The 27,606-nt window shown below is 36.0% G+C and overlaps 1 protein-coding gene across 1 annotated transcript; it reads right to left on the minus strand.

Annotated features, from left to right (window-relative positions):
* Window positions 1–6,671: 6,671 nt before the first annotated feature.
* On the minus strand, window positions 6,672–12,895 carry LOC140774787 (kinesin-like protein KIN-1). Its single transcript, XM_073117909.1, has 17 exons — window positions 12,770–12,895; window positions 12,011–12,138; window positions 11,817–11,919; window positions 11,646–11,689; window positions 10,125–10,154; window positions 9,867–9,989; window positions 9,762–9,787; window positions 9,517–9,595; window positions 9,381–9,422; window positions 9,274–9,307; window positions 9,090–9,165; window positions 7,749–7,897; window positions 7,572–7,633; window positions 7,413–7,504; window positions 7,222–7,336; window positions 6,960–7,139; window positions 6,672–6,875 (listed from the first exon to the last, which is right to left on the minus strand). Exons 2-17 carry the CDS (start codon window positions 12,122–12,124, stop codon window positions 6,711–6,713), a joined length of 1,434 nt encoding a protein of 477 aa, XP_072974010.1. The 5' UTR covers window positions 12,125–12,138; window positions 12,770–12,895; the 3' UTR covers window positions 6,672–6,710.
* Window positions 12,896–27,606: the final 14,711 nt, after the last annotated feature.

The following is a 27,606-nucleotide window of genomic DNA, read 5'->3' on the forward strand; positions in this document are numbered from 1 at the left end:
CACCAAAAGCTTCGTAGCTAGAGTCAAACCTCTATTGGGAATCTAGATTCTCACCTTCAAGCAGTCACTAATGAAATCAAGAGGTTGGAGGACCTATATGCATCTAGCCAACTAGATGAATCGATGTACAGTACCCTTCGCAGTCAATACAATAGGAAGGCCGCCATTAGCCGCTAACTGAATATAAAGTGGAGATAGAGAATTCACCTAAAGTGAGTCCGCAAAGGTGATAGAAATACCGATTTCTTTCAAATCACTGCCTCGATGCGACAACGGCACAACCACATCTTTGCTGTTCAGAGGGAGGATGGGAGCTGGACTCAAACTGAGGAGACCTCGGCAGCCTTTGTAGATTTTTACTCGCAACTCTGGGGGCTTGATGAGGAGCAATCTCTGCAAGGTGAGTGCTGGTCTGAAGTACCAGCTATCTCAGCGGAGGAAGCGGAGATGCTGACCATGCCAGTAATAGATGAAGAGATCAAGAGTGCCCTCTGGAGCATATCAAGGGGAAAAACTCCTAGCCCGGATGAGATTCAGGATGAGGTATACATTGGGCTTTGGCACATCCTAGGAGAGAGTTTCTGCGATGCAGTTCATTTTTTCTTCAGCACAGCCAGACTACCAAAAAGTTGGGGGAGGACGTACCTCACCTTGATACCTAAGAAGGACTACCCTACTCGCATGCAGGACTTCAGACCAATAGCCCTATGCAACGTTGCATACAAGGTAATTGCTAAAATACTTGTTAGTCGCTTGAAAGGGTTATTGCCAAAGCTTGTCGACCTGGAACAGGCAGCTTTCGTCGTTGGCCGCTCTATTTATGATAATACCTTAGCAGCTCAGGAGTTAGCTCATAGTATAACTCTTGACAAATACAAAGATCCCATCATGATGATTAAGATGGATATAGAGAAGGCGTATGACAGGGTGAGCTGGGCCACGATGACCAGAACATTGGAGCGGATGGGCTTTCCTCTGCTCTGGCGGCGATGGGTCTATGCTTGTATCGTGTCGCCGATTTTCGCGGTGCTCATCAATGACTTCCCGTTTAGGTGGATCACCCTCACAGCAAGCTTCGTCAGGGTGATCCACTATCACCGTACTTGTTTATCTTGGTGTCCTAACTCCTTACGAGTAATCTCAATACCAAGGTTAGGGATGGAGAACTAATTGGATTCAAGGTCGGAGACATGTAGCTTTCACATTTACTTTACGCAGACGACCTTCTTATTACTGCTCAAGCCAACATGAGTAACGTGTGTTGTGTTCTTGACTGTATTAGAAGTTACTCGCAGCTGACGAACCAACACGTCAACACCGCCAAATCAGAGCTTTTTCTCCCCGAGTGGCTTAACACAAGTATGGCAGACAAAATTATAAAGGGGCTCGGAATAAGAAGAGCTAGTCATCCTTTCACTTATTTGAGCATCTGTATCTCTGGTGGTCGTATTAAAGCTTCGGAACATCAAGGTTTGATCGAGCGAATGGAGAAAAAGTTGGATGGATGGAAGAAAGGTCTTCTCTCGATGGCTGGTAGGTTAATGCTGGTGAACACTACACTAATGGCAATACCAACATATTAGCTCAGGAGTACGTGAGTGTCAGACACTGTGCTGGAGAAGATTAAGCAAACAGCTAGATCCTTCCTGTGGGGAACTAGTCATCGTCGGGGAATGCATCTCATCAGATGGGATGCGGTGACTCAAAATAAGGAGGATGGAGGGTTGGCGATGCGAAGATTAAAGCTGGTTAGGGTAGCTCTTCTGGGCAAGCTAGCTTTCAAAGTACTTCACTAGGAGAATGTACCTTGGGTTAAGTATTTTGAACTGGACCCTTGGGCAACCAAGGTGGCTCTAGCTTCATTGTGGGTTTGGCGGGCTTTAAACCATGCAATGGACAAGATCAAGGGTGGCTGTAGGAAGCTTATAAACAATGATAGAGGTACCAGAGCGGCGACTGCCCCTTGGCTGGCTACAGTGCTATGGTGCAGGCAACCAAGAGTCATGGGGCCAGCGTTGTTGGACAAAAACCTATTGGTTGCAAACCTACTGGATAAGGATGTGTGGATGTGGCAGAGAATTATCAAGGGAGGAGGTGATGACTTGGCCTTCCAGATTAATGTTATGCATGGGGAAAGGGTAGGCTTGGATGATAAATGGATTTGGTGCATGCATCCTTCAGGAGAACCAAAAGTAAAATCTATTTACAATTTTCTCTCAAGTGAAAGATGGATTGGCTGGAGGAGGTCTGGGGACTACTAGTGGCGCCACGCATCAAAACCTTCTGCTTGAAGGTTTGCAGAAACAGATTGCCGACGATGTCCTATCTGCATGCATTACGGCTGGCGGCGGATGATAGGTGCACCCCTGCATGGTGAACTGGTTGCTCATCTTCTCTTCGCATGTTGCTTTGCCATGGCAATGTGAGAGGAGCTGAGACAGCTCCACCTGAGGATGATTTTCTTCCATAGTCAGGACTGGCTTACCGAGGAGGTGCATGAGGAACCAAAAAGAACCTTGACACCAGGTGTTTGATTGCTATGACCCTATGGAGCATATGGAAACATAGGAACAACAAGGTGTTCCGAGGAGAGAAAGTCGAACCTAAGGTGATAACAGTTAGGGCAATCCAACTTGCCAAAGAATACATTAAGCCATGTAAAGGAATTTAGAGCAAGCCCAAGAGCAGTAAGAAATGGGAACCGCCGAATATTGGTTGCCTTAAGATCAACATTGATGGAGCCTTTTCTATGGAAGAGTATTAAGGTGGGGCAGAGGTGGTCATCTGAGATGACCAAGATAGAGCTAGTGTAATTGCCTAGGTGTCGTGTCCCAATGAGTTGACTCTACTAGTGGAAATTTGGGCGATCTAATTGGGCCTTCGGTTGGCTCCAGAGGGGTCAAATATTATATTAAAAACTGACTCGATGGAGGCTTTCAAGATCATCAATGAAGAGATGAATATACCCTAGAGAATCAGGAATCTGGTGGGAGAATGCAGGGTGTTGTTAACTAACTCCAGTAAATTTAAAGTTCAGCATATTGGAAGAGAATGTAATATGGCTGCAGACTAGGCTACAAGCCAGGGAAAGAGAGGGACGAGCTTGTATCAGATTAGATCATATGGGCCTTTCTCCCATAATTTATGTATAATTTTGATTGCTGACTCTGCTACCATAATGGAGTAACTCATAGCTAATATAAGCTCTTCATTCAAAAAACAAAAAAAAAAAAACTCAAGTTCACTTAAAAAGTCTTTAAAGCAATAAAGTTCCCTTTAAAAGAATTTCCACCTTCATAATAACCCTTTTGGCATTTGTGCATAGCAAAAAAAATTAGATATACTCTTATCATTCCTAGAAAAATAGTATTCATAAAATTATCTTTTGTTAGAATTCTATTGTTACATATCAACCATAAAAAGACTTAAAAATTTACAATTTCAATAAATCTTGGATCACTCTACAATTACTGCTATATTATCTAGAAAGCCAAAAAGGGATTTAACTATATAAATTTTAGAGGCCTCAAAACATCAACAATTACAATTTTCATAAATAATGGATTACTCTACAATTTGCACCCCCATTGTTTAGGAAGCAATTAAGGGATTTGACTGTATAGACACTGAAGGCCTCAAAATGCCAACTATAATATCATAATCTCCTATCTGAACTCGATAATCAGACAACCATAGAAACAAAAAATTGCACATGAGCTAACAAGCTATCATTCAGGATTCTACGTAAGAGATGCACCCATTAGTAATATGAATATAAGCATCCCATCCCATTTAAAAGAGTTAGAGAATCTAATTGTCAAAGAATACTCTCCAACCCGGATTTCAGTCTAAAATTTTAGCTTACTACTATCATCCATCTTATAGGATAGCCTAATTTTAAATAGCTCTCCAGTATGCAGAACTCCCCTCTAAAAAGATGAGACTTTATTTGAAAATTTTAGATTGAAGTCTTCTTGATAATCTAGGCCAATGGCTGCTTCTCAAATGATAGAAACTTTCACTACCACTTTGTAAGAAATGCCAGATTCATCTTCGGAATCTTAAGAATACTCAAACCCTCGTGCTCTTTTTTCTTGTAAACCCGCTCCAAATTAGCCTAAATAATAACATTTCTTCACTTCATCATACTCATTCCATAAAAATCTACATCTAATTTGATTAATTATCTTACAAATCCATGTAGGCATAAGGAAGATGAGAAAATAAAGGGAAATAGAACTCAATACTAAGTTGAACAAGATAATCCTTCTCCAAAGTGATAGAAGTTTCTTTTCTAATTTGCAAGCCCCTTCATCTTTTCTATGACAGGATATCAATCTTGTTTCTTGAGCTTACTGCTATGCAAGGGTAAGCCCAAATATTTGACATATAAAGACTTTTTTTTGTAGTTCATCTGTTTAGTTTTTTTGCCACACTACCTAGATAAACTAAAAAGCTCTTGGGGAAAATATTTTTGAGGCTACAAATTCCCTCAAAATAGTGAAGAAGAAATTTCAGAGTGGTCACTTCCTTCTCTTCAACTTTGAACAAAAAATTAAAGTATCATCAGCATATAGCAGATTAATCACTCCCTCACTAACTAATTAGATAAACACTTAATCCCTAGAAGAGTATGTGCTGCTTAGCTCCATCAAGAATCATATTCAACCCATCTACTATTCATCTCCTAGTGGATCTCTATCTAGAGTAAGAGAGATCTATTTCAATACCAATTAAAATTTTATAGACTAACCTTAAGATAGGAGATGACAGTCTTACCATGGAAATATAAAATGAAAATAACCAGAAATAAATAAGCAAAGCAAACACAAACTATATTTTTACCTAGAAAACTTTAAATCTTGGTAAATCAAATGAATCATTTTCAGTATGATCAAATCAACTACTAAAATAATTGAGCAATTACATGAACTATTTACAAACTAACTACTAAATCTCACAATTATATCTGAAGGTTTCTTGCTCTCTAAAAATTATAATTAATTGATTTCCATCAATTAATCTAATCATAGTGGCTCTTGGGACAGCAACAATCTCTAATGAAAAAGCACATCAATCATGATTAGATATCTCTAATGAAATCATCACCCTAATATTCTCTAATCTTCAAACAACGTTCTCTCTCGATTTAGGATTGGTTGGTTTAGAGAAAAGATTAAAAAAAAAACTAATATAAGTTCAACTATAATTATTCAATTCCCGAAAAGCATTCCCGCACCCAAGTTGTCCATTCGAATGGCTGCGTATCGTACTGTTTCAAATATTATAAAAGTGTCACAAATGTGTTGGAATCATCAAAGTATTACTAAAAATATTTTGGAAGCATTCTAACACCTGAGGACTTGTCATTACTGTTTGAAACATTGCAAAAATATTCAAATGCCCTTTCAATTATGTAAGTGCTTGCAAACTATGTGATAGAGAAGATTTCAGGTCTTCTATAACCAGGCTCATAAAACTTCCAAATAGGTTTTATATACAAGAATTGCCAATACAAAATGTAGCACTTATTTAATTTTCTTATCCCAACATTAGTTTATCCAAAATAATAATAATAACTCTCTTATCCCAACTATTTAAAACACCGGTTTCAAGAAAAATAGCATATATTATACATAGACGGTAATCCTTGTGTACATAAGGAGTTGTAATTAAGCTAAACATTTTTAATTAATATTTTTTTTTCCTTCTACCTTGTTTATGCTTGCGCTTAGTTATTTCATATTTTTAGATTAGAAAATATCATATAAATTTGACAATAAAATATAAGTCAATGAAATAGTGCTCATGGTTAAAAAATTTCATATTGTATAAATATTAATTTCAAATCTCAGTGTCAACTTGTAAATTTTTATTTCAAGAATAAGTGGGCTTCCGAACTATTTAAAATAATAGATGCAGCTAAAGAGGAGGGTTATTATAATTGATGATGCCAAACAATTTTCTGGAGTATTTGGAGGAAGATCCAATTTGTAGTCGACAGATGTGACAACTTGTGTGACCCTTCACACTTTAACACTCAATTACACACAAATGCTTATGGCAGGCAAAAACCTCTATCCTGGTCATGAGAACTAGTGCTTCCAGCAACTTACAATTAGCAGTAAATCTCATAGTTGTGAAGCTTCTTCTTGCTTATATATTTACCAGGAATAATGGAATCCTATGGTGGCGAGCAAACACTCGTAAATTCCAGAGGGCCTAATCCAATTACCAAAAAAAAAAGTTTCAAATGGTTGCCCTAACATTTATGAGTTAGCATGCAATCTCTAATAATCAAGTGGTTGCTTTGCTAATTAATAATAATGCAATTGTCTCTATTCAGCAGAAGGCATATCAATTGGAGAAAGCCATTTAGGATCCTTATGTTATGGGCTTCCTCTAACAATCTCATTAGATTCAATGAACTGCTGAGAAAGTAGACTGCAGCATATTGAGGTACTTCTGACCGTGAAAGTTATTCTACTTGATGGTATGAATCAATCTCTTGACTATAGGAAAACTTTCCCGCCTTGGAAAGTAACTATAACTGTAAATTGTATGAATCTTCAATTCCATGCCAGTTTCTAGAATCCATTGCGCCTTCTTTTCTTTCTGAGATTTTTTTTCTCCTTTTTTAGGGAAGATAGAATCCAGACCTTCTAACAATTTAAGATAGAATCCATACCTCCTCAAAGAAAAAGACTCACTTATCTTCTCCGTATAGTTGGAAATGGAAAGGAGGTATACAAGAAACTAATAATGCCCATGAACTTGCCAAAGAAAGAAAGATTTTTGTGGGCATTTCCCAGGTCTAGCTCCAACTGCCGAGAAGCTTCCAATTCAGCCTTTAGTTCATTGTTCTCCATTATCAGCTGCAACAATTAGTATGATTGAATATACAGGTTAGGAATATTTGTGTGGAAACTAGAATGTACAAGAATATAGAGAGTTTTTACCTCTTCGACAGTTTCTTTCAGCTCTTCCACAGCTTGATGAAGTGATGAAATAGTTTGGATGGTAATGTCATTGCACACTGAGTCAACGTCTTCAATAGAATCAGGATTAAAGAAGATGCCTTCCAATATAAACAGTTCTTCCAGCAATTCCACATCTTCCTCATTCAGATTCTCCCTTAACTGATCAGGTAAACATGTTTAAAGTAGATGTTAATTAAAGCAAGAAAGGACATAGAAACAACTGATATTTCTCATCAAAAACCTTGTCCAATATTCTGTCACGTGATTCATCATAGACTTGACAATCCATGATTTGCTTTGAATTATCTTTCTCTTCAATAGGATCAACTCTAAGTGGAGTCTTTATGAGCTTTGTTCTGCCAAATGGAGACATTAAAACAAAATATATTTCTTTGGGTAGTAGAAATGGGATATCATGTTTCTTAAACATGCCTAGTTCCAAAGCGTAGGGTGGACAGGCTTTCTGAAGCATTTGAAGGACTAGGAGAGCAGCAGCAAAGCAATGCAGTCCTGGAATTCCCACCCTGCGGTGTAAAGGAACTTATCAAACCAAGATGATTGGCAAGAAAAATGAAGTAAAGCTTGACTAACCAATGCATCTTGAAGAATGCGGGTGAGCTTTGAGTCACGGTAGGGTATGTGATTTGTTTTACCTAAAGTGCAGAAATGTTGGGTTAACTGAAAGAGTATGTTCTAATCGGTAAGTGGAAATTTGTAATTCCTGCTGCTTTATTAACTAATTGTAAGAAAAGGCATTGCTTCTTTTACCAGCTGTTAGTGCATTGATAACATTGCCAAGAGCTGAGAGGGACTTGTTAATGGTCTTTGCCTCATCAAGAACTCGTCCTCCAGCTCCAGTTTTCTCAACTTTCTCAGAACCAGCTAAATCCACAAGAAAAAGTTTTCCAGTTTCCCCCCTGATAAAAGTTTATATGACTTTCTTAATGTCAAGAATCATTTTGAGAAGTTGCAAATGATCAAATTTAAAATTGCAAAAGTGTAAGCCTGTGACCCACGATGACATAATGACAGACATCTGAAAGTAAGGACAATTTACATTATTGTTATCTTAAATTACCACAATCACCCTTTCATTGTAATAGGTGTTTTGCTCCATTGTTCAAGTCATGTCCTTGCATGAGGTTTTCACTTCAAAGAGGTACTAATACCACAATTCAAGTTACTATAACAAGCAGCACATGTTTCACAATCCACTACGTTGGCCTACATTACTATTTTTGTTTCTCTTCATAACAGTTAAGAGTTAAAGCTTAAAGCTAAAAAGTGGTAATCAAGTAATTGTCCGATCCTACTATTTCTGGTAGAAGAGAAGTGTTTTCTGATTAATGCAGTGACACAATAGGCTAATCTAATTAGCCGATAACATTGTACTTTAACATATTTAACAAACTGATTTCCAGAAAGATGGGAAACTTTCAAGGTTACTTACATAATTGACACAAGCTAGAATAAGCAAACAATCTCAACTTTTCTAATACATATTGCTTATGTATATTACTACATCATACCGAGAGAAAGAATTATGTGGAAGTACTATGTAATAAAGGATTATATCTTATCAGGGCAAACTGTGATGGTTTTATGACACAAAATAGATTTGGAACTGCCTAAAATGTTCATTGTAACTACAAATGAATTCCCGAGATAGGATGTAAATACAATTCTTATTTGATATAGCTATCTGGGCAAGTATTTAAAAATTAAGAAACAGTTGCTTCTTCTATGGATAGTGCGTTAACCTGCTATCATTGTGGAATACATTATTGTCATGAGTTACTAGTTACTACATTTATCTGAGTGATCCACAAAGGAAGAAAACCACTCTTTGCCTGCCCCTACATCAATGAGAGGGAGCCAAATACAAAATGCTAAGAGAAAATTGGGCTCAAAATAGGAAATACAGGTCTAAAAGGCTAGGTCACTATGCATCTAATTAAACTATAAAAGATTGTACCTAGACATTTACAAATATAACCAGCTGTAAGTTTTAAATTACAAGTAAAGAAAATGGCATGTAAGGTAATCAGGAAGTCAAGTTCTGAAACAAGTGATATTTTACAGTATCAAAGTGAACATTTACAAGCTTACCTCTCATCAGTAGAAGACTCCTGCTGGACAGAAAATATGTACAAACAATGGCTTCTACTACTTGCCAAATTCATTTCTGTAATAGTTAAGTCCAGAAAGAAGTATTTAAATAAGGAAAATAAAAGCGGTGCACCAGCATAATTTTCCTGTTTTCAAATGGCTAACCCAGCAAAAGATAGGATACGTGTTTCTCCAACAGCTCTATTCGCAATTCCATGCTGCAATTTATTAAACATCAGTTGGTGATCTCCATAAACATTGTACTTAAAATCAATCAAATATATTTCTTACAGAAAGGCATCGTAGGGCTTCCGAAGAGTTTGATATGGAAATCTGAGAATGGAGCACCACCAAGTGAAAAAGAGAAAAAGAAAGCCCAGAACATTAATTTTCTTTATTTCTGGCATACGAAATTGTTTTAGCTTACCTCTGTTGCTCCAGAAATATAAATGCCTTGTTTACCCTCCTTAATATGAAGGTTGTCCTTAGATAAATCAAAAAGGTCCCTGGCAAATAACAGAGAAGAGTCAACTAGTTCTCTCAGAGTCATGGTTGAGTGTATGAATGCTAGGGGAGTAAAGTGATGTCTTATATGCACTTGGGGAGTCAAAGGATTTAATCTCCTTAAGAATAGGAAATCTATTGAGTCGAACTTTGGAATAGGATATCGACCTTATTCTTTCCATATAGATCTCCACCTGAAAAACATTAATAAACTTAGACTGGTGAATGGTTCCACATAACCATCAAAATACTATGGCAGGGTGGTTTTAATACCATCGACAGCTTCACTGTGTATGTACTCTTGTCTGTGAAGGATTTTATACATTCAAAGAGCTCATCTACAACTCGCTGAAGCAGTCCCTTTTTACGCTCATCACATTCTAAAATATTTGGGCCCTGTTGTGTGTGTGTGTGTGTGAGTGAGAGAGAGAGTTTAATGCATCATCCAGTACAAAGTATACACATTAAGGAAATCAGAATGGTTAAATTTGTTGACCAAGAAAAGTAAGAATTAAATATTCATCACTTGACCTCCATGCTGTATGTTTTCCCAGCACCAGTCTGTTCAAAATTCGACATTTAGAAGTAAGAGAGTCAGTGTTCTACAACAAGTTAGTTCCAAAATATCTAGTTCTAGAAATAGAAGAATATTTTTTTTTCAAATTCAATAATAACTTCTTTTGTGACGAATTCAACTATTTCAATAAACAAATATCTAGTTTAAAGGTGACATTAATGAGATGTAGAAAAGAAAGTTTATCTATGAAGTTAGTGGAGGGAAAACTAAGCATGACGTATTTCAGGTATATTTCTCTCTGCCTGTTTGTAACCATCTTCTATACAGTTTGGAAGACATTCAAATGATTAAACCAACACCAGGTTTATCACATAATTGCGGTGAGGATCCTGCACCACGCTTTTTGGAAAACATGCTGAAACCTATTTCAAGGCAAGCACAATTGTCACTTTAGAAAAGAGGCGCCTTGTAGATTAAGAAGTTCAACTACAACCTAGAAAGATCTTTGGCTCCATCTTGACATTCAAAGGAGTTTAATATCTTTCTATTCAAATAGGTTTCTTATTTAGATCAATCTAATATATATCTATGAGCCAATTTCTAAATGGATCATGTGCAACTACTAATTCAAATGCAGTGCTATTTTTCTCACTTCTCTCAATCTACGTCACCGTTATTACATGCATCTGCACAGACCTCCAGAGACACTATGTTTTTTGTAAGTCCATAACTGTATCCAAGTTACTTCTGTTTAAGTCCATAAAGTTATTGTGTTAGAATGTTTACATGCATATGAATGCTGACCATTTCTCATGCACAAGTCCACCATAGCACAGACAGTACGTGGTCCGCAATTAACAAGAAAGCACTTCAGCATTAACTTGTTTAGTTTCAGTTATATTGATAAGAATATATATAAAATAACACACACCACACCTATAAGTTGAAATGTCACTAAGTCGGTGTCTAGTTGTATTGAGAACTTTCTTAGCCCAAGAAGGAGCTTATTACATGTGACAATGGGATACACAAATCAGAGCTGTACCCAGCAAGCATTCAGCATTACAAGGATTACTTATTATATCATTTACATTTGCTGGATATTAAAAGAACCAAATGCGCATCTTGGAAGAATTTAACCCAATTACATAATCCAACAAATATCTAAAGAAAACCAGTAAATTGTTCTTCATCATTTGCAGCCAAAAGAAAAAAAAAGGGAAAAAAGAACAATAGTTCAACCATTTGTTAGGTAGTTATCAACTAAGAGTCACCAACCATTAGTGTTCATAGAAGTATGATATATTTTCCTTACACAATTAAGCATATAATTTCAAAGATGTATGTCAGAAAATACCGTAACAGACAAGTTGGCCGTTCCTTGTTCATAAACTATATTACAATAAATCATAAACATGCACATCTGGAAACACCCATTCCACAAATGTATTGACAAGGCATATCATTCTTCTCAGTAATTGCTTAAAAAGGAAGAATACAAAAGCATCAACTAAAGTAGTTTCAGTCTAGCACACCTGACCATAAGTAATGATGGTTCCATTTATTCCAATAAGGGCATCTGTTTAAGAAACATTTAAAATATTCGCAATCATCAATATACTCCACACAAATATTGAGAAAAATGAATTGCAATGAATATGCGGAATAAAGAAAGAGAGAGCTCCAATGTTTATATTCAATAAAACCTCCAACAATAGGCATTGCAAGAAAGCCGTAGACATCTGATTGCTCAGAATCCTGATAGAACACCCTATCAAAGCAAAAGGTAATGTCTTCTTCTTTCTCATCCTATCACATGTAAGAAACCTTTCCATGACCATTACATTCCACAAAACATGAAGAATAACAAATAATTTGTTTGTAAGCAAGGGAATAAAACCTTGAAAACAAAAGACTTTATATCCAAGCACTGGATGCACACACTGTCACCATGAACTTTCCTCTCTCTTGAAGTCAGTGGCCTGAATCGTACACAAACTGTTATATTTGACATTCTTTGACTTCAATCTGTCCAAGGTTGTCAAATATTATCAACCTATTAAGGGTTTCAAGCAGATTTCATATATATCAAAAGATTTATCTTGAGAGACCTATATTCACCAACTTATTCAATGACATCACCAACTTATTCAATGACATCACCAACTTATTCAATGACATCACCAACTAAGCTAGGAAACCATATTATAGAAGCTAAACAGGAATTCTAGATTTTTGTCGCTCGTAAGATCACTAAATGGAGTACGATTCACCAAAATGTCCAGCTAAATCTCCAAACTACGAATTAAATTCCCATACCTCCAATTAAACAGGTTTAACAAGCATAGATCATACTAAATGAGATTCGCAACAATCAGATTGTCACTAAACACAATTAATTCGTACGAGAAAAATATAAAATCATCTGAAAGGTATGGAACGGAGGAACCAAAGAATCAAAACATGATCTATCAATATGCCGAAAAAAATTTCAAATTCGAGCTTCTGCTTCCAAAGACCGGTACTTTGGAAAATCTAAGGCACCGATGTCTGAAATCTACCGAAATTTAAAGGAGAAAAGATGACACGTTAGGAACATATTCTAAAAATGAAAAACAAGCAGTATCGAAATCTTAGGTATTAGATCGAGATCTCTTACAAAGAATACTTCGTCGGAGATGGCGAAGAGGATTCGATCAGCTACTGGAAATTCAGAGATGGTGAATTGAGAAGCGATGGCTCTCGGGACCGTATTTATAGTACCCTTCCACCAGAGAGCGGGAAGAGGATAGCTCGCTCATGGGAGGAATTTTGAAAGACCGAATTAACCCTATACTTATTCTAAAGTCTAAATTGCCGGTGGTCCAATTTGATAATGGGTAAATTAGTAAATTACAAATTATCTTCCCAAATTAAGCATCTCCTACTTAATTTGTCTCTGGACTAACATGAGTATGTTATATTTTACATCCAAACCTAAGCGAAAAGATACATAAAAAATTTAAATATTTTTGGAGGGAATTTGTACATCAGAATAGACATCAAAGTGTTATAAAAAAAAATTTAAAAATCTTCTCCGTACATTGAATTTACTCACCGTATCTCATTATTCAAACTTATAACAAAATATATTTCTCTCTCTCCAATATTATAAGCTTCTAAAAAAAATGATCATTGAAGAAAATATCTTGACTATTTTAAAAATTCCGTCGAAGATTCGCAATTGCTCAAATAATGAGATAAATTAATACCACAAAGCATGGTAAATTAATGACTATATTAGTGGCAGCTCAAATTTTCACAATAGCCTCAACCACAAGAGAAGAAAGTGATAATAATAAAAGTTAGAACTTCATTGGAAAAAGGAAAAAAAAACTCTATGTTGGCCCTAGCTCTGCAAGGGTTTCAGTCACATTCTCCTCTCTTCTTCCAAAGGGCTTTACCTTGCCACCAGCGTCTTTTCACTCTCCTAGCTTGAGTGGCAAGGGGAGGGGCAACGTTTTTCTCCCTCTTTAGAGAGGTTTCCTCCCTATCAACTTTGTCGCCTTCTTCCTATTATGATCCCACTTGATCCGATCCGTAACGGACTCTGTAAACAGGTTTAAGAATGTGACTTTCAAAGAGAATTCTAGATGATCTACCATTGGATCTTACGAAATTTTGGATATATTGTTGCTCTTAAAGAGAGCTTTCCAATGAATCTAAGATCGTAGGATTTGGATGGCTAGATAGTGAGATATCGGTCTAACAGTAACCAAAGGTCGAACGAACCCTAGCTTGTTAGTCATTCAATGGCTAGATAGGTCTAGAAGAGCTCTTTTGATGTGAAGGGAGAGAAATTACTGTAAAAGAGGGGGATTAGGTGTTAGAGGAAGCTGACTACGGATTTGGGCGGTGGAAAAAAGCAGATGAGAGAGGGCGCCAATGGCTAAAGCAAGAATGAGGGAGATAAAGGCAACAACGCCGATCCAATTATCAGATAAACTCTAATTAGAGTTTTCTCCATATATTTATAGAGGCTCACCCTTGTGACCCAAATAACCAAATTAAAACCCTAATAAACTAACAATCCTCACAGCGGTGCGTTTGAACATGCCCGATCGTGTTCGAACATGCAAATACAGTTATCTATCGTTGAGAATGCATGTAGGCATTCGAACAGTCGCATTCAAACGGGCCCATGACCGTTTGAACGAGCAAATCACGTTCTTTGTTTTTGTGAATGCGTGCAGGCATTCGCATGACTCATTGAAACACAATCCTTGGCATTCGAACGCCCCCCAACAAAAAGCTTTATTTTCTCAAATAAAAATTAAACTAGATAAATAGGCTCATCTCAATGAACCCAATATCGTAAGTGGATCCAATCTGACCGAATCATATCACTCCTTCCTCTCTTCTCTCTACTTCTTTTTCTTTTTCTTTTTCTTTTTCTTGCCAATCTATTACACTGTATCACTTCTATTACTCCTTCGCCGTTGTCCTATTCCCCCGCCCTTACTCCCCCACCCTTATTCTCCCACCATTCCCCTATCCTCTATCACTAACCCCAGCCTTTGTAGCCGCCTGCATCACTCAATTACCTTTGCTTTAGCATCCTTGCCTGTTGTTATCATTGTGTTCTCTATCATTGCCACAAGGAGTTCGTTGACTAGTGATGTGAACCAGGTCAAATTAGATCACATTATGAGGATATTAAAGTTCAATGGATCGAGTTTATTTATTATTTAATTAATTCATGCTTATATAAGCTTTTAATAAAAGTCTAGTTAAGTCATATAAACCCATAAGACAAGTCAAATTGACTCAAATAAGCACTTAAGACAAGTCTAGTTAAGTCAAGTAAGCATTTAAAGTAAGTCTTAGTTTGAATTATGTGAGAGCTAATTCTAGTAAGACTCATTATATCCGACGTCTATATATAAAGGAGTTAGGCTAGATCTTGAGATATCGCTGAACAATGACTGAAGGTCGAATGAACCCTAGCTTGTTAGTCCTTCAATGGCTAGATATGTATGTGGTAGAAGAGCACTTTTTGTATGAAGGGGGAAAAGTTATTGTAGAAGAGGAGATTAGAAGTTAGAGAAAGCCAACTAAGGATTTGGGTAGTGGAAGAAAGGAGGTGGAAGAGGGAGCTAATGGCTAGAGCAAGAAGGAGGGAGATAAGAGCAGCAATGTTGATCTAATTATCAGATAAACTCTAATTAATGTTTCTTCAATATATTTATAGAGGTTCACCCTTGTAACCCAAACAACCAAATTAAAACCCTAATAAACCAAATATTCTCGCTGCGGTGCGTTCGAACATGCCCCGTCGCATTCGAACGCGTATATACCAATCTCTATCGTTGCGAACTAGTGCAGGCATTCAAACGGTCACGTTCGAACTAGCCCATGGCCGTTCGGATGTGCTAATCACGTTTTTTATTTTTATGAACACGTGCAGGCATTCGCATGGCCCATTCTAACTCGGTCCTTGGAGTTCAAACACCCCCTGGTAAAAAGCTTTATTTTCTCAAGCAAAAATCAAACTAGATAGATAGGTTTATCCCAATAAACCCAATGTCGTGAGTGGATCCAATCTAACGATTTGTATCACTCCACCACGCTTTTGTTCACCTTGCCCTCAAGGTGTTAGATCTGGATAACGGCCCATGAAGTTGGATTCGGGCATCCAAGTTGCCTCGTCCACTGTGCGTCTGTGCCACTCTACCAAAATCTCGGTCACCCACTTGTCTTGGATTCGAGTGTGTCGTCTGGCTAGGATCCGAACCGGAATAGGGGTACCTGGTTCAGCTTCTAACTCATCCGGATCAACCCTTATTGGATCGGTGGAACAACTCCAATTGGCTCAGTAGGGGGAACTCGCGCCTTAAGGCTTGAGACATGAAAAATCGAATGTATCCGCGCCTCCTCAGGTAAGTCTAGACGGTATGCCATAGGTCCAATCCGCTTATTCACCTGATAAGATTTATAAAATTTTGGAGCTAACTTCTGATTAGGAATGGGTCTAACCGAGCTTTGCCAATATGGTTAGAGCTTGATGTAGACCCAATCCCTAATCGAGAAGGACCTCTCTTGGTGTCGCTGGTTATAGACTTGTTTCATTCAATTTTGAGCAGCCGCTAGGTGCATCTTGAGTCTCCTTAACACCTCATCTCGATTTCGCACCATCTATCGATGGAAAGTGACAATGCTACCAAGTTCCGAACGTAGAAAATCTCATCTTTATATGATTTTATATTTCCATCGAGCAACCCTTATATTAAGCTTTATATGATTGGATGACATATCTAATGATGTCAATAAGGTGGGATTCAATTTATAAACAGTAAAATAAAAATATTGGTTTTAAACCATAATTCACTTATCTATAGGTGTTATATATAAACTTCTCTGAACTTTAATAAATAATATGAAGCTTTTAGATATCTCTTAGGCTTCTACCATCATTCATCAATCATTGTCAAAAGGAAGTCTTCCTTACAACATTTGCATTTGTTCTTAATTAAGGATAACTACATTTGAATTATTATTATTATTATTATTATTTCTAAAACGTTGACACTTTTTATTATGTAAAACTTCCTAAATGTCTTCTTCACTAATTATTCATTTAATTTATATGTTAAAAATTACTACATAATTCATTTTAGGTAAAGCTAAGAGCAGAGTTGTGAGATTATTTTATTCTCAATCCTCATCATAGGACAAGTCTAAGTATCCGTTAATGGTAACAAATATTTTTCTTTTATCATACAAGAGCTAGAATACTAAATATTGCCTAGTAAAAGACCAACCCTCCGATAATACAAAAGGTATTTTTGATCCTATTAAGTTTAACTAGTATACTAAAATGTTCAATCGAAACTCTAAGTCATCGCATTATACAAAAACTCCGCTAATACAAAAGATATTTTTTTATCTAACTAATATACTAAGTCGTCTAATTGAAACTCTAAGACATCGTGTTGTCGAGCTATTGCTTTGAATTAAACACAATACACTATTAGACTACTAAACTAAGTCCGCTAAGCCGAAGCCATCAAATATTCAAACTATGGTTCAAAGGATTATATATAATCCTCTATCATAAGTTAGAGAATATGTAGGATACTACTACTAGTAGAGGCATTTGTTTCATATAAAAAAGAAGGTAAAAAAAACTTTTTTATTATTTTTCAATCAAAAACTCTATATGCATAACAATGGTCAATAGTCACAATCAAATTCTCATAGAGAAATCGTATACAAATCAAACAAAACATCCTATTAATACATATAATTGAATCAAAAAATTAGGGAAGACAACGGTAGTCCTCCTCATTGTGAGATTATTGTCGTGAAGCAGTTAATCCCATCGAACTCCGGTGCAAACCACGTCCCAGCTCGCTATTGCTGGGAACTCTTCACAGTATCCTCCTTCTCCTTATCTCTATTACTACCTTTCCTCTGATCCTCTTTATCACTCCTTCCCCTTCCTTAGCCATGAGATATCCAACTAAGAATTAGGGAAGTCTGTAGAATTGGAGCTAAGAGTTGACATTACCAAGAGCTTATCTATATTGGGGGTTTTTTTTTCTCCTTATTAGTTGTGGGAAATGAGGGTTGTTTGGGCCTTTTTTAGGGGAGGTAGGAGGGATCTAGATGGGGCAAGAAAGTTCTTGGACTCTCACCACGTAGACTAGGAGCGCGTTGAACGACTTAGGAAGCTACTTGGATTGGGTCCAGTATTGCTAGGCTTCTTGAATAAGGAATTGTTAGGTGAAAATATGTTCAGTCTTTTTCTTAAATAACATATTTCTCTAAATGTCCTTAAATGCTAAAGAAAAATACGACATACGACATACGACATTGATCATCTGGATTTGGTGACTTTAATTATATCTAAAATCAAAATAAGAGGGTTTTTAGATCATTGATTGTGTAATTTGGTGCAAATCTAACCGTTTGCTTAAACCAACTCATGTCAAATTTCAATCAATTAATACTTCCAAATTAATATTTATACACACTTACTCCTATCATATGGGTTATACCTATTCATTAGTAGTATTTAGAAGGTCAAAAATCTGTTTGATTTAATTTGAGTAGAATGCGAGAGGATGCATTTTTATATTTCATTCGGAATAGATAATAGTCAATGTGATACGCATCGAATGATATGAGCCTATGCTTATTCTAACCACCAGTCCCATATCGGAACCTAAATCCTCACAAAGACATTAGAATTGCTACACCTATTAGTAGACACAATTTGAATGTAGTAGAGGATTTTTTTTTTTCTCTTCCCACCAAACTGGTACTAAATCCTATATAATAATGGGAGAAATTAGGTTGTTGTGGAATAAGTTTCTTGATAAGTTTAGGAGTAATTGTGCATGATAATTGTCATCTTGGAGAACAAGAAATAACATTTTGAATGTTTTACTAGGTCTATATTGATATTGAAACAAGAAAGAACATTCTAAATGTTTAACTAGGTCTATACTGATATTGAAAGATAAAAGAAAGAAAATCATTTTGGGTCCTCGTCTTATCCTTTTTAATGTCCTAGATAAATATGAAGTTGTATATGACATATGTATAAATGATTTAACTAATATATATGACATACGTTGTAATAACCCAAAAAAGAAAAAAAAAAAGAAAAGAATAATAATAATAATATATAAATTGAAAAAAAAAATAATAATAAAAATAAATAAAAGAGACAAAAAGAAAGAAATAAAATAAAATAAAAAAATATTGGCGTTGCATGGCACGAGCTCGTGCCATGCAACGTGGGCGCGTGTTGGGGGCGCCACGTGCGCCCACAACCGCCGGCCCGGCCAACCGGGCCGGACCAGCTAGCTGCGGCGGGCCCCGCCGCCGCCGCAGCCGCCGCCTTTCCCCCTCCTCCACCGCCTTCCCTTTCTCTCTTTATATATCTCTCTCTCTCTTTCTCTCTCACATATTCTCTCTCTCTCCCTCTCTCTCTCTCTCCTTTCTCACATATTTTCTTGCCGACGCCGGTCTACCACCGCCGTCGCTGCCGTCGTCGCCGCCGCATCACCTTCTCTCTCTCTTACCCTCCTCTCTCTCTCTCTCTCTCTCTCTCTCTCTCTCTCTCTCTCTCTCTCTCTTGAGCTCTCTCCCTTCTCTTATCAACGCCAGCCGCCGCTGTCGCTGTCGCCGTCGCCGTCGCCACCGCCGCAGCCTAGGTGAGCCTCCCTTCCTTCTCCTTCTCTTCTTCTTCTTCTTCTTTCTTCTTTCTTCTTTCTTTCTTTCTCTTCTCCTTCCTCTCTTCTTCTTCTCCATTCTTGGCCTCCTCCTCCTCTTGTTGTGTAGCAGACAGTGTTGGAAGAGGACTATTATTATTATTATTTTTATATAATTACTTCCTAATGATAAGTAACATAGTCTATTTAGATAATTAATTATTTTGATAATTTATAACTAATATAATTTTACTAAGCATTTTAGTATAATAATTTATTAATTACAATTATAAATATTGCCTATAAATTTATTTAGAGTTTTAGTTATTATTTATTAGTGAATATATGTAGTCTTATATTTATATTTAACTTATATTATATATGTCTATTTTTAGTATATTAGTATTGTCTAATAGTTTGTATAAAATGGAATACTAGAATTGCAGATTATTTTTGTATAATAGGATAATGATTATTTTATGTATAATCTAGGATTAGTTAAAGAAGAGTAAGTATTACAAAATAACTAGTAATAATATTATTCTATAATTATTTTTTTATTAAATCATATATATAGACGTCTTGGTTATTTATAAAAAGGAGATAAATTACTATATACTTATTTTCTATAATTACCAAATTAGGATTTTATTAAATAAATATAAATAGCATATTAATATTGCCATAATTAAATTTATCCTATAAATCTAATCAATATTAAACCTAATAAAATATCATATTTTACTCGAACGAATTATAATTAAATAAACAACTAACTTTATGTTACTTAAACATTTTCAGATCCCGAACCCCTTATTTGAGACCCCGTTGTCCTTGCTAGCGAGAAGGGTCACACGGTTGATGGGTGGATGTAAGGGATACGTGGTTTATATCTTCTGATCAGTGTGAGTAGTCTTATCCTCTAGATCCCTTTCTCAAATTAGGATTTATTATATATTATGTACATGCATGTTTTGGCCTCCAGCATGATTATATGACTTTATATAGAGATGATTTCAGTCGAGCATATATTTTATCATGCATTTGATTAGACTGATCTGGGATATGAGTACATTGGTGATATATAGAGATGATTGGAAATGATTATGCTATTATGGTTTTATGTCGGGATGATCTCTATCATGAGTATGCATGTGATAGATTAGCATGAGTATGCATGTGTTAGATACATGTTGGAGTTTGCATTACATCATTTTTCTCTCGGCTTCTTTACCACCTAAATTCCTGAGTTGTATGATCTGTTGTCGTACTAGATATATGCATATGATTTATCATGTATAGGAAATCATAAAAGTACATGTGTATGTGATGTGATGTGATGGCTGGAACGGTATCTGGTCCGGACTGGTACTGGACATACTCTTAGCGTATGGCAGAGTATGGTGATGGCTGATAGTTGTACTCTTAGCGTATGACAGGGTACAACTATCATTGATATACCCTTAGCGTATGGCAGGGTATGATTACTTTCTTCAGAGATACCCTTAGCGTATGGCAGGGTATGATTTATCTACAGAGATACTCTTAGCGTATGACAGGGTATGCTCTGAGCTTGTGACATGATGTGTATCGAGTTTGGGGCCGGGTACCGTAGTCCAGCATGGTGGATGATATTCAGAGTTGAGACGGATGATTGTGATAGTGAGAGATATGTGAATTATATCTGGCTCTGACATATATGATTATCTAGTAGTTGGCATGCATCATGCATCATCATTGTTGTGACTAGTATCATTGGATCATAATTGTTATACATGATATGGTGTTATATTCGGTGATGTTATATGGTAATTTCATCATGTTATATAATTTCGGTTGAGGATATAATATGGTCATTCATGAGAACTGATTTCATTCATATATATGTCATTGAGGATACATATATATATATGTTCATACATGACATCATACTGCTTTCTGATTCATATTATCCAGTACATGATTTACTCTCTGTTTGGCTTCACTGATTCGGGGTAAGGTCTATTCACTGAGCCTTTTGCTCATGACTCTCTTTATTTCTTTTCTAACCCCTCAGATATGTGGTACGTGATAGCGACTTGAGAAGATATTTTAGAGTAATGATGAGGTGAGCTATAGATGCGAGATGGCATAGATGATAGTTTATATAGAAATTGAGTTGTACCAGTATTTGATATTTGTACTCTTTTGTATTAGACGATGATTTGTATAATACAGGTCGAATCATAGTGTACTCTTGTATCAGTTGTTTAGTTGTATCTTGATGGTTTGTTGTGGCCTATGTGGGTCCTGCCAGATTATGTAGCGGTCTAGTGTGTATTATTGTGTATTTTGATATTCATATGTTAACAGGTTTATTTGGTTAAGAGTATGATTTATGTGGTGATGGATTATATGATCATAGATATGTTAGCAGGTGTTATTTGATGATGTCATGATTGTATGTGCACAGGAGTGTATCTGTGCGTGACGGGCCCCGCCTGACCTGTCGCGTGCGCCGCGCGTTGCCGTGTGGGCGCGTGGGCGTGCACGTGTCCGTGCCGGGCGGGGGCGTTACATACGTCCTTTTATCGAACTCATTAGGATGCATTTAATATATTCAAATTTTATTATAAATATATTATTTTATTATTATTTTTTTAGGGAGACGATAATAATAAATATTTTCGTTTACACACATCCATTTGCATAAGATATGAAATAATAGTGTATTATATTCAATAACTATGAATTATGTCCAATAACTATGAATTATGTTCAATAAATGTGAACTAAGTAATAACCAAGAATTATGTATTACAACAATATCTTTTCAGATGATCATTAAATGTGGCGTCAAGTAATTTTTTTTGCTGACACTTATTATTAAATACCAATGAAGGTTTGTTTATCAACATTTATAAACGTAGCTCTATATATATTTCCTGCCCATTATAAATGATGGCAAAAAAAAAATTAGAAATATTTATAAAAGTTGGGATTTTAAAATCTTTGTCGACATTTATACGAGTTGGTAAATGTATTTAATGATACTATGTGAGTGTCAAAAAGTTCAGTAAAACCAACATTTATAAAACTATTACTTAGAATTACTAATATCAACAAATATAGTTTTGTCAATATTTTGAAAAATGTTGACAATAAAATCTTCACTAGCAATTGCAATTGCGGGAAAAAAAAATTTGCCCAACATAAATACATTTTATTGTCATTTAGAGATATTGACAAAAATATATCTAGTGATATGTAACACCTAGTCCCAATCACGTGCAAGCCACGAGCTCACACAGCACGTGCGGCAACTTGGTTAATTACCGACAATCAAATAAATCTTATATCAACCCTAAAATTTATCCACCAATATCTAAACTATGAATAATTCATGTTAGGTATTCACAAAATATTATTAACTCTAATATGACCCTCAAAAGCTATAGCATATCATCAAGAGCATCTTATTATTACATATACACAATAATTGTATATACATAATACGTTAAGTATAAAATCACTTGTTATAGTAACAAGAATGATAAAGGCACCACTTTGAAAAGTCTGATGCATCATATAATATAAACTCATTTACGTACAATACTAGTAACACCTTACTCAATCATTGGTAAGGTCTCTAATGGAGTATCTCACTCAATCTATTACTTAGGTTTTTGGGAATGAAAAATAAAAGGGTCATAAGCTAAAGGTTTAATGAGTAAATTTTACTTCGAATTAGTGATGTCAAATAGAGAATAAATTATATACTAGATAATATGAATAAGAAAAGAGTATGATGTTATGTATGAGCATGAATATATATCCTCTATAATATGTGTAAATATAATCAGTATTATTTTACAAATGGGTATATTATATCCTCAACCAAATATATTTCCTATGACGAAAATATAATATAACATCATCAAATATAACAACAATATATGATGTATAACAACAATGATCAAGAGATATTAATCCAACAATAACGATGCATGATGTATGCTAATCACTCAATAATCATATATGTTAAAATCAGATATAACTCACATATCTCTCACTAGCACAATCATCAATTTCAACATTGAAGATCATCCATCATACTAGCATGGTATCCAACCCCAAACTCGGCACTTGTCTTACCATCATGCCACAAGATCAAAACATATCATGTCATATTGATACATTTAGTTAGGGTCTTTCTTATCATTAGTTGTTTATTTTTATTAAAATAAAATTTTTATAAGTCGCGTTTGAACACCCTTGCGAATGTCTTCATCAGGTTCACAAAAATAGAGAACGTAAAATGTACATTCTAACGCGGTCAGTGCGTTCGAACACTCGCATCGCGTTCACACATACGAATAACGCTTTTTGTGTGTTCGAACGCGATCGGGCTCATTCGAACGTGATCGGCAGGATTCCACTAGGATTAGGGTTAATTATTGTTACTAAGGCTTGTTAACTAGCCTCTATAAAGGTGTGGATGGCAGCCAAATTCATTATGCTATTGAATTATTGATTTCTTGCCTCCTATCTTCTCTCTATTTTCTCTACGCTATTCTCTCTCCTCCCTCTTTACCAACCTACAACCTCTATCGTTGGTAAAGTCTCTCCTAACTTCTAATCTCTTTCATCTGTTGAGTCCTCCATTTTCTTTAAGATCTCAACCACTTCTTCCCCTTCGTCTTACTCACTTAAACGACATCACTCATCCACCCTCATCTCCATTATCATCCATAACTCTAACATCCACTCCACCCGTCACCACCACCATCATCCGCACTAAAGCATAATTTCGTCCATGTTTCTGTACGAATCTGCAAAGGGAATAAATAAGAAAAACGTAGATCATGAAGTTATGGATCAATTCCACTTAGTTTCATAATTTTTTGACTACGAAAAAATATTTGGTGAATATTTTTTCTCGATTGCGCCAACTACTTCCTGCAATAAATTCAGATCTTGAAAGAATTGTTCCATAGACTTATCATTGGTATCAAAGCCTATCAAATTGGTACCGTAGACTTATCACATACACTACGGGTATCTCAAAAATAATCATATATTATCATACGCTAAGAGTATATTATTTTTTTTGCGTATCTATGTGTACTTAATTACGGGCATATTTGTGTGGATAAATTTCTTTCCGATGCGAACCAAAAAAATGAAGAGAGGAAAAAGTGTACAATACATGACTTTTAAAAGAGAAAGGAGAGTCACCCGATGTGATATTTGAGAAATAATATATTACTATGACTTTTAAGAGAGAGAAGAGTACAGATGATGTGACCTTTCAAAGAGAGAGAGAGTAGAATATTTAACACCAGACCGACAATACACCCGTTCTCAACTCAAATAAGCACCCCCAAGAGAGAGTGTAGACACTAGTGATATAATTATTTGTTTATCACCCAACAAAATAGTTGACTAGTCGTCCACCACTATAGACTAAGAATCTTAGTTTACAAGCTCATATCCTCATCTTCATTATCACGGCCATTGCAAGGTTATTGCATACAACGAAAATTATAAGCATACCACTTAAAAATGTGCTTTTACTCTATGCCCATTTGATATGAATTGGGTCAGGTCCGATTGTATTATGAGGACATTAGGCTCGATGGATGAAATTATTCATCTTTTAATTAACTTATGCTTATATATTATGTAAACTTTTAATGCAAAGTCTAATTAAATAATACAAGACTCAAAAAGGTAAGTCCAATTAAGTTATATAAGCCTATAAAACAAATCATAGTTTAAGTCATATAAGTTTTTAGGATTAGTCCGAGTAATACTTATTGTACCCGACCTTTATATATAAAGAGGTTAGACTGCTTTGTTTAAATCATCCAAGTATCCAATGAAGAATTAAAAATTTATGTTTTAGCCTTATCTTAGGAGTAATAGTAAGATAATCTAGGAGTAAAAGTAAATTAATCATAGCCGTTTATTTTTCTAAGAGTAGATCTAACTTAAAAACTCTAATTCTGCATTCAAGTCATAGCCACCATCACCTCTATAAGCCACCCTACCTTGCGGGTCATCCACCGCCACCATTAGCCGTCTGCCACCCTTCAATGATAGCTGCAACGTTGGATAATTATCAATCTATCTAATTCTAACCTTCATCCAATTTTTTGATTTTAATTTTTCACCTCAACATCCGATTCACGTTAAACCAAAGCTATTAGAATCCTAACTTAAGGGGCTATTATCATAAAAATATTATAATTTTTTTACATCTAGATCATTTTAGATTTGGTTCATAACACTATTAAGTACTACTAAGTCTATATCATCCCACCCTCATACCTCCAACCTTATTCCCAATAAGTTTGACTCTCATCTATCAAAAGTATAATCATCCGTCTAAGCTTGATGAAGGCATACTTGATTATTGAGATCCAGACATTAGGATCTCAAGCATGACCCTACTATTTCTCCTTGCTCTTTAACCTATGCAAAAAACTTTTAAGACATAGAGATCAAACCTCTCAAGATAGTGCACATATGCTAGTGACATGCTACTACATTAGTAAGATATCATCAATACATATCAGCATTCATTAGAATATCAACAGGTAGATGCGAAAAATAATCTTATAATAGAAGTAACAAAACTGTCAACTAAAAGGAGATCAACACGACATCGGGCTTTGACTAATGCACTTGTATATACTCCAAAAATAATATTCAAGCTATCTAGCAATTCTAAGATATACCCATGTAAGGATTTTAAGATTGTAATCACAACATCATCAACATTGTGGAATAGTTATGCACTAGTATTATAAATATCTACAATGAATGTACAATTATTTAAATAATCACGTGTAAAATTATGCTCTCTCAACCATTTGTAGTCATTTATAAATAATACCATACCTTGCATAAGGTCATTTTTTTTCATAAAAGTTTATCACCATATATTAGCATTAATTATTAGCAAGGAGAATAATCCAATTGCCTTGAATCTCTAAATTTTTCTTGTGACGAAGAGGCTCCATTCTAAACCTAGTATGCTTCGGGGTTCATGCTCGTACTAGGGACATTATGGACATTAAATGACCCAACCAAAAACTTAGAATAGGCTACAATACACTAGTCCTAAAATGTATGGGCTCGAGCTAGCCTAACCTAGCCCAATTCGCTTAGGCTCAAGTTCGAACTTAATCCATCCTGAGGAGATGGGACATGAACATTCACAAAGCAAGAAGGGAGAGGAGGGAGACATCGATGACCCACGATGTTGGACGACCAACAAAGAGAAAGAAAGAGGGAAGGGTTGCTAAGGGAAGAGCTCACAGAACAATGAGGTCTAACAAACATCTGACGACAATCAACAAGGTGAGAAAGAAGAAGGAAAAAAGCTGAGGTGGCTGAGATGATAGGGAAGAGGGGAGATGACATAGTGAGGAGCCATGTAGAGGTGGGTCTACATGATAGGGGGTTGCTAGGGTTTAGCAAGGACAATGGCAAGAGAACTCAAAGTTCAACCTAATGCTAGCTTCACTAGTATGGATTGGTTCACCAAGGTATCACCAAGGGTTAGAAAGAGCTCCAAGCCATAGTGCTCTAATCTAATAAGCTCATAGAGCTCAACGGTTGTTGATTGAAGCTCGCTAGCCAACAAAATCAACCACACAACTTGAGCGATTGAAAACACGCATATAAGTCGACATCATCAAATATATGAAGGAGAGAGAAATGGGGGCTCATTGACACTTAAGATGGTTGAGTGATCCTCGAACTCTAGCCATGACAATGATAAAATATAAGAGGGAAAGAGAGAGAAAGAACTCAAGGAGAGATATCCGCAGCCAAAGGAGAGTGGAGAGGAAGGAGAGTTAAAAGTGAAAAAAAAGTTGATGGAGTGCTTGACTCGAGGTTGGCCACACCTTCACATATCACATTGGTGTAGTGTGTCGGCTACGTGTATAGGGGGTGGCTAGCCTGCATAGTGGCAAGAAGGGGCCACAAGTAGAGGACAAGAGAAGGCACATGTGATGCACGTGCCCACATAGTGGCTCTTTTTTTAAATGTTACAAAATTTCTAAAATTTTGAGCAATTTACTCTTTTGGTAAATTGCTAAACGAACAATCTAGTATTTTATTCTAAATGTAGTACTTTCGATGCCCAATTCTTCAGCTTCATGTTCATCACCCTCATTTTCATCACGTTAATTTCAATGTTGCTTCTACCACTATTCTATGAAGCTTGCCTTATATGGGTCTCCATCCATTGGTGACACTCTACTGCTGAGTTATATCCCTTTCCCACCCCATTGAGAAATAT

The sequence above is a fragment of the Typha angustifolia genome, chromosome 2 (genome assembly GCF_048772165.1).
Source record: "Typha angustifolia cultivar Huaian chromosome 2, ASM4877216v1, whole genome shotgun sequence".
NCBI lineage: Eukaryota > Viridiplantae > Streptophyta > Magnoliopsida > Poales > Typhaceae > Typha > Typha angustifolia.

Excerpts from the sequence above, each read along its gene's own strand:
- LOC140774787 (XM_073117909.1), bottom strand. The coding sequence starts at position 12,124 with ATGTCAAATATAACAGTTTGTGTACGATTCAGGCCACTGACTTCAAGA. Across the intron at positions 9,166-9,273 it reads TAGAGCTGTTGGAGAAACAC|AAATGAATTTGGCAAGTAGT; the intron begins GTATCCTATCTT and ends TAACTATTACAG. Across the intron at positions 6,876-6,959 it reads TGAAAGAAACTGTCGAAGAG|CTGATAATGGAGAACAATGA; the intron begins GTAAAAACTCTC and ends TAATTGTTGCAG.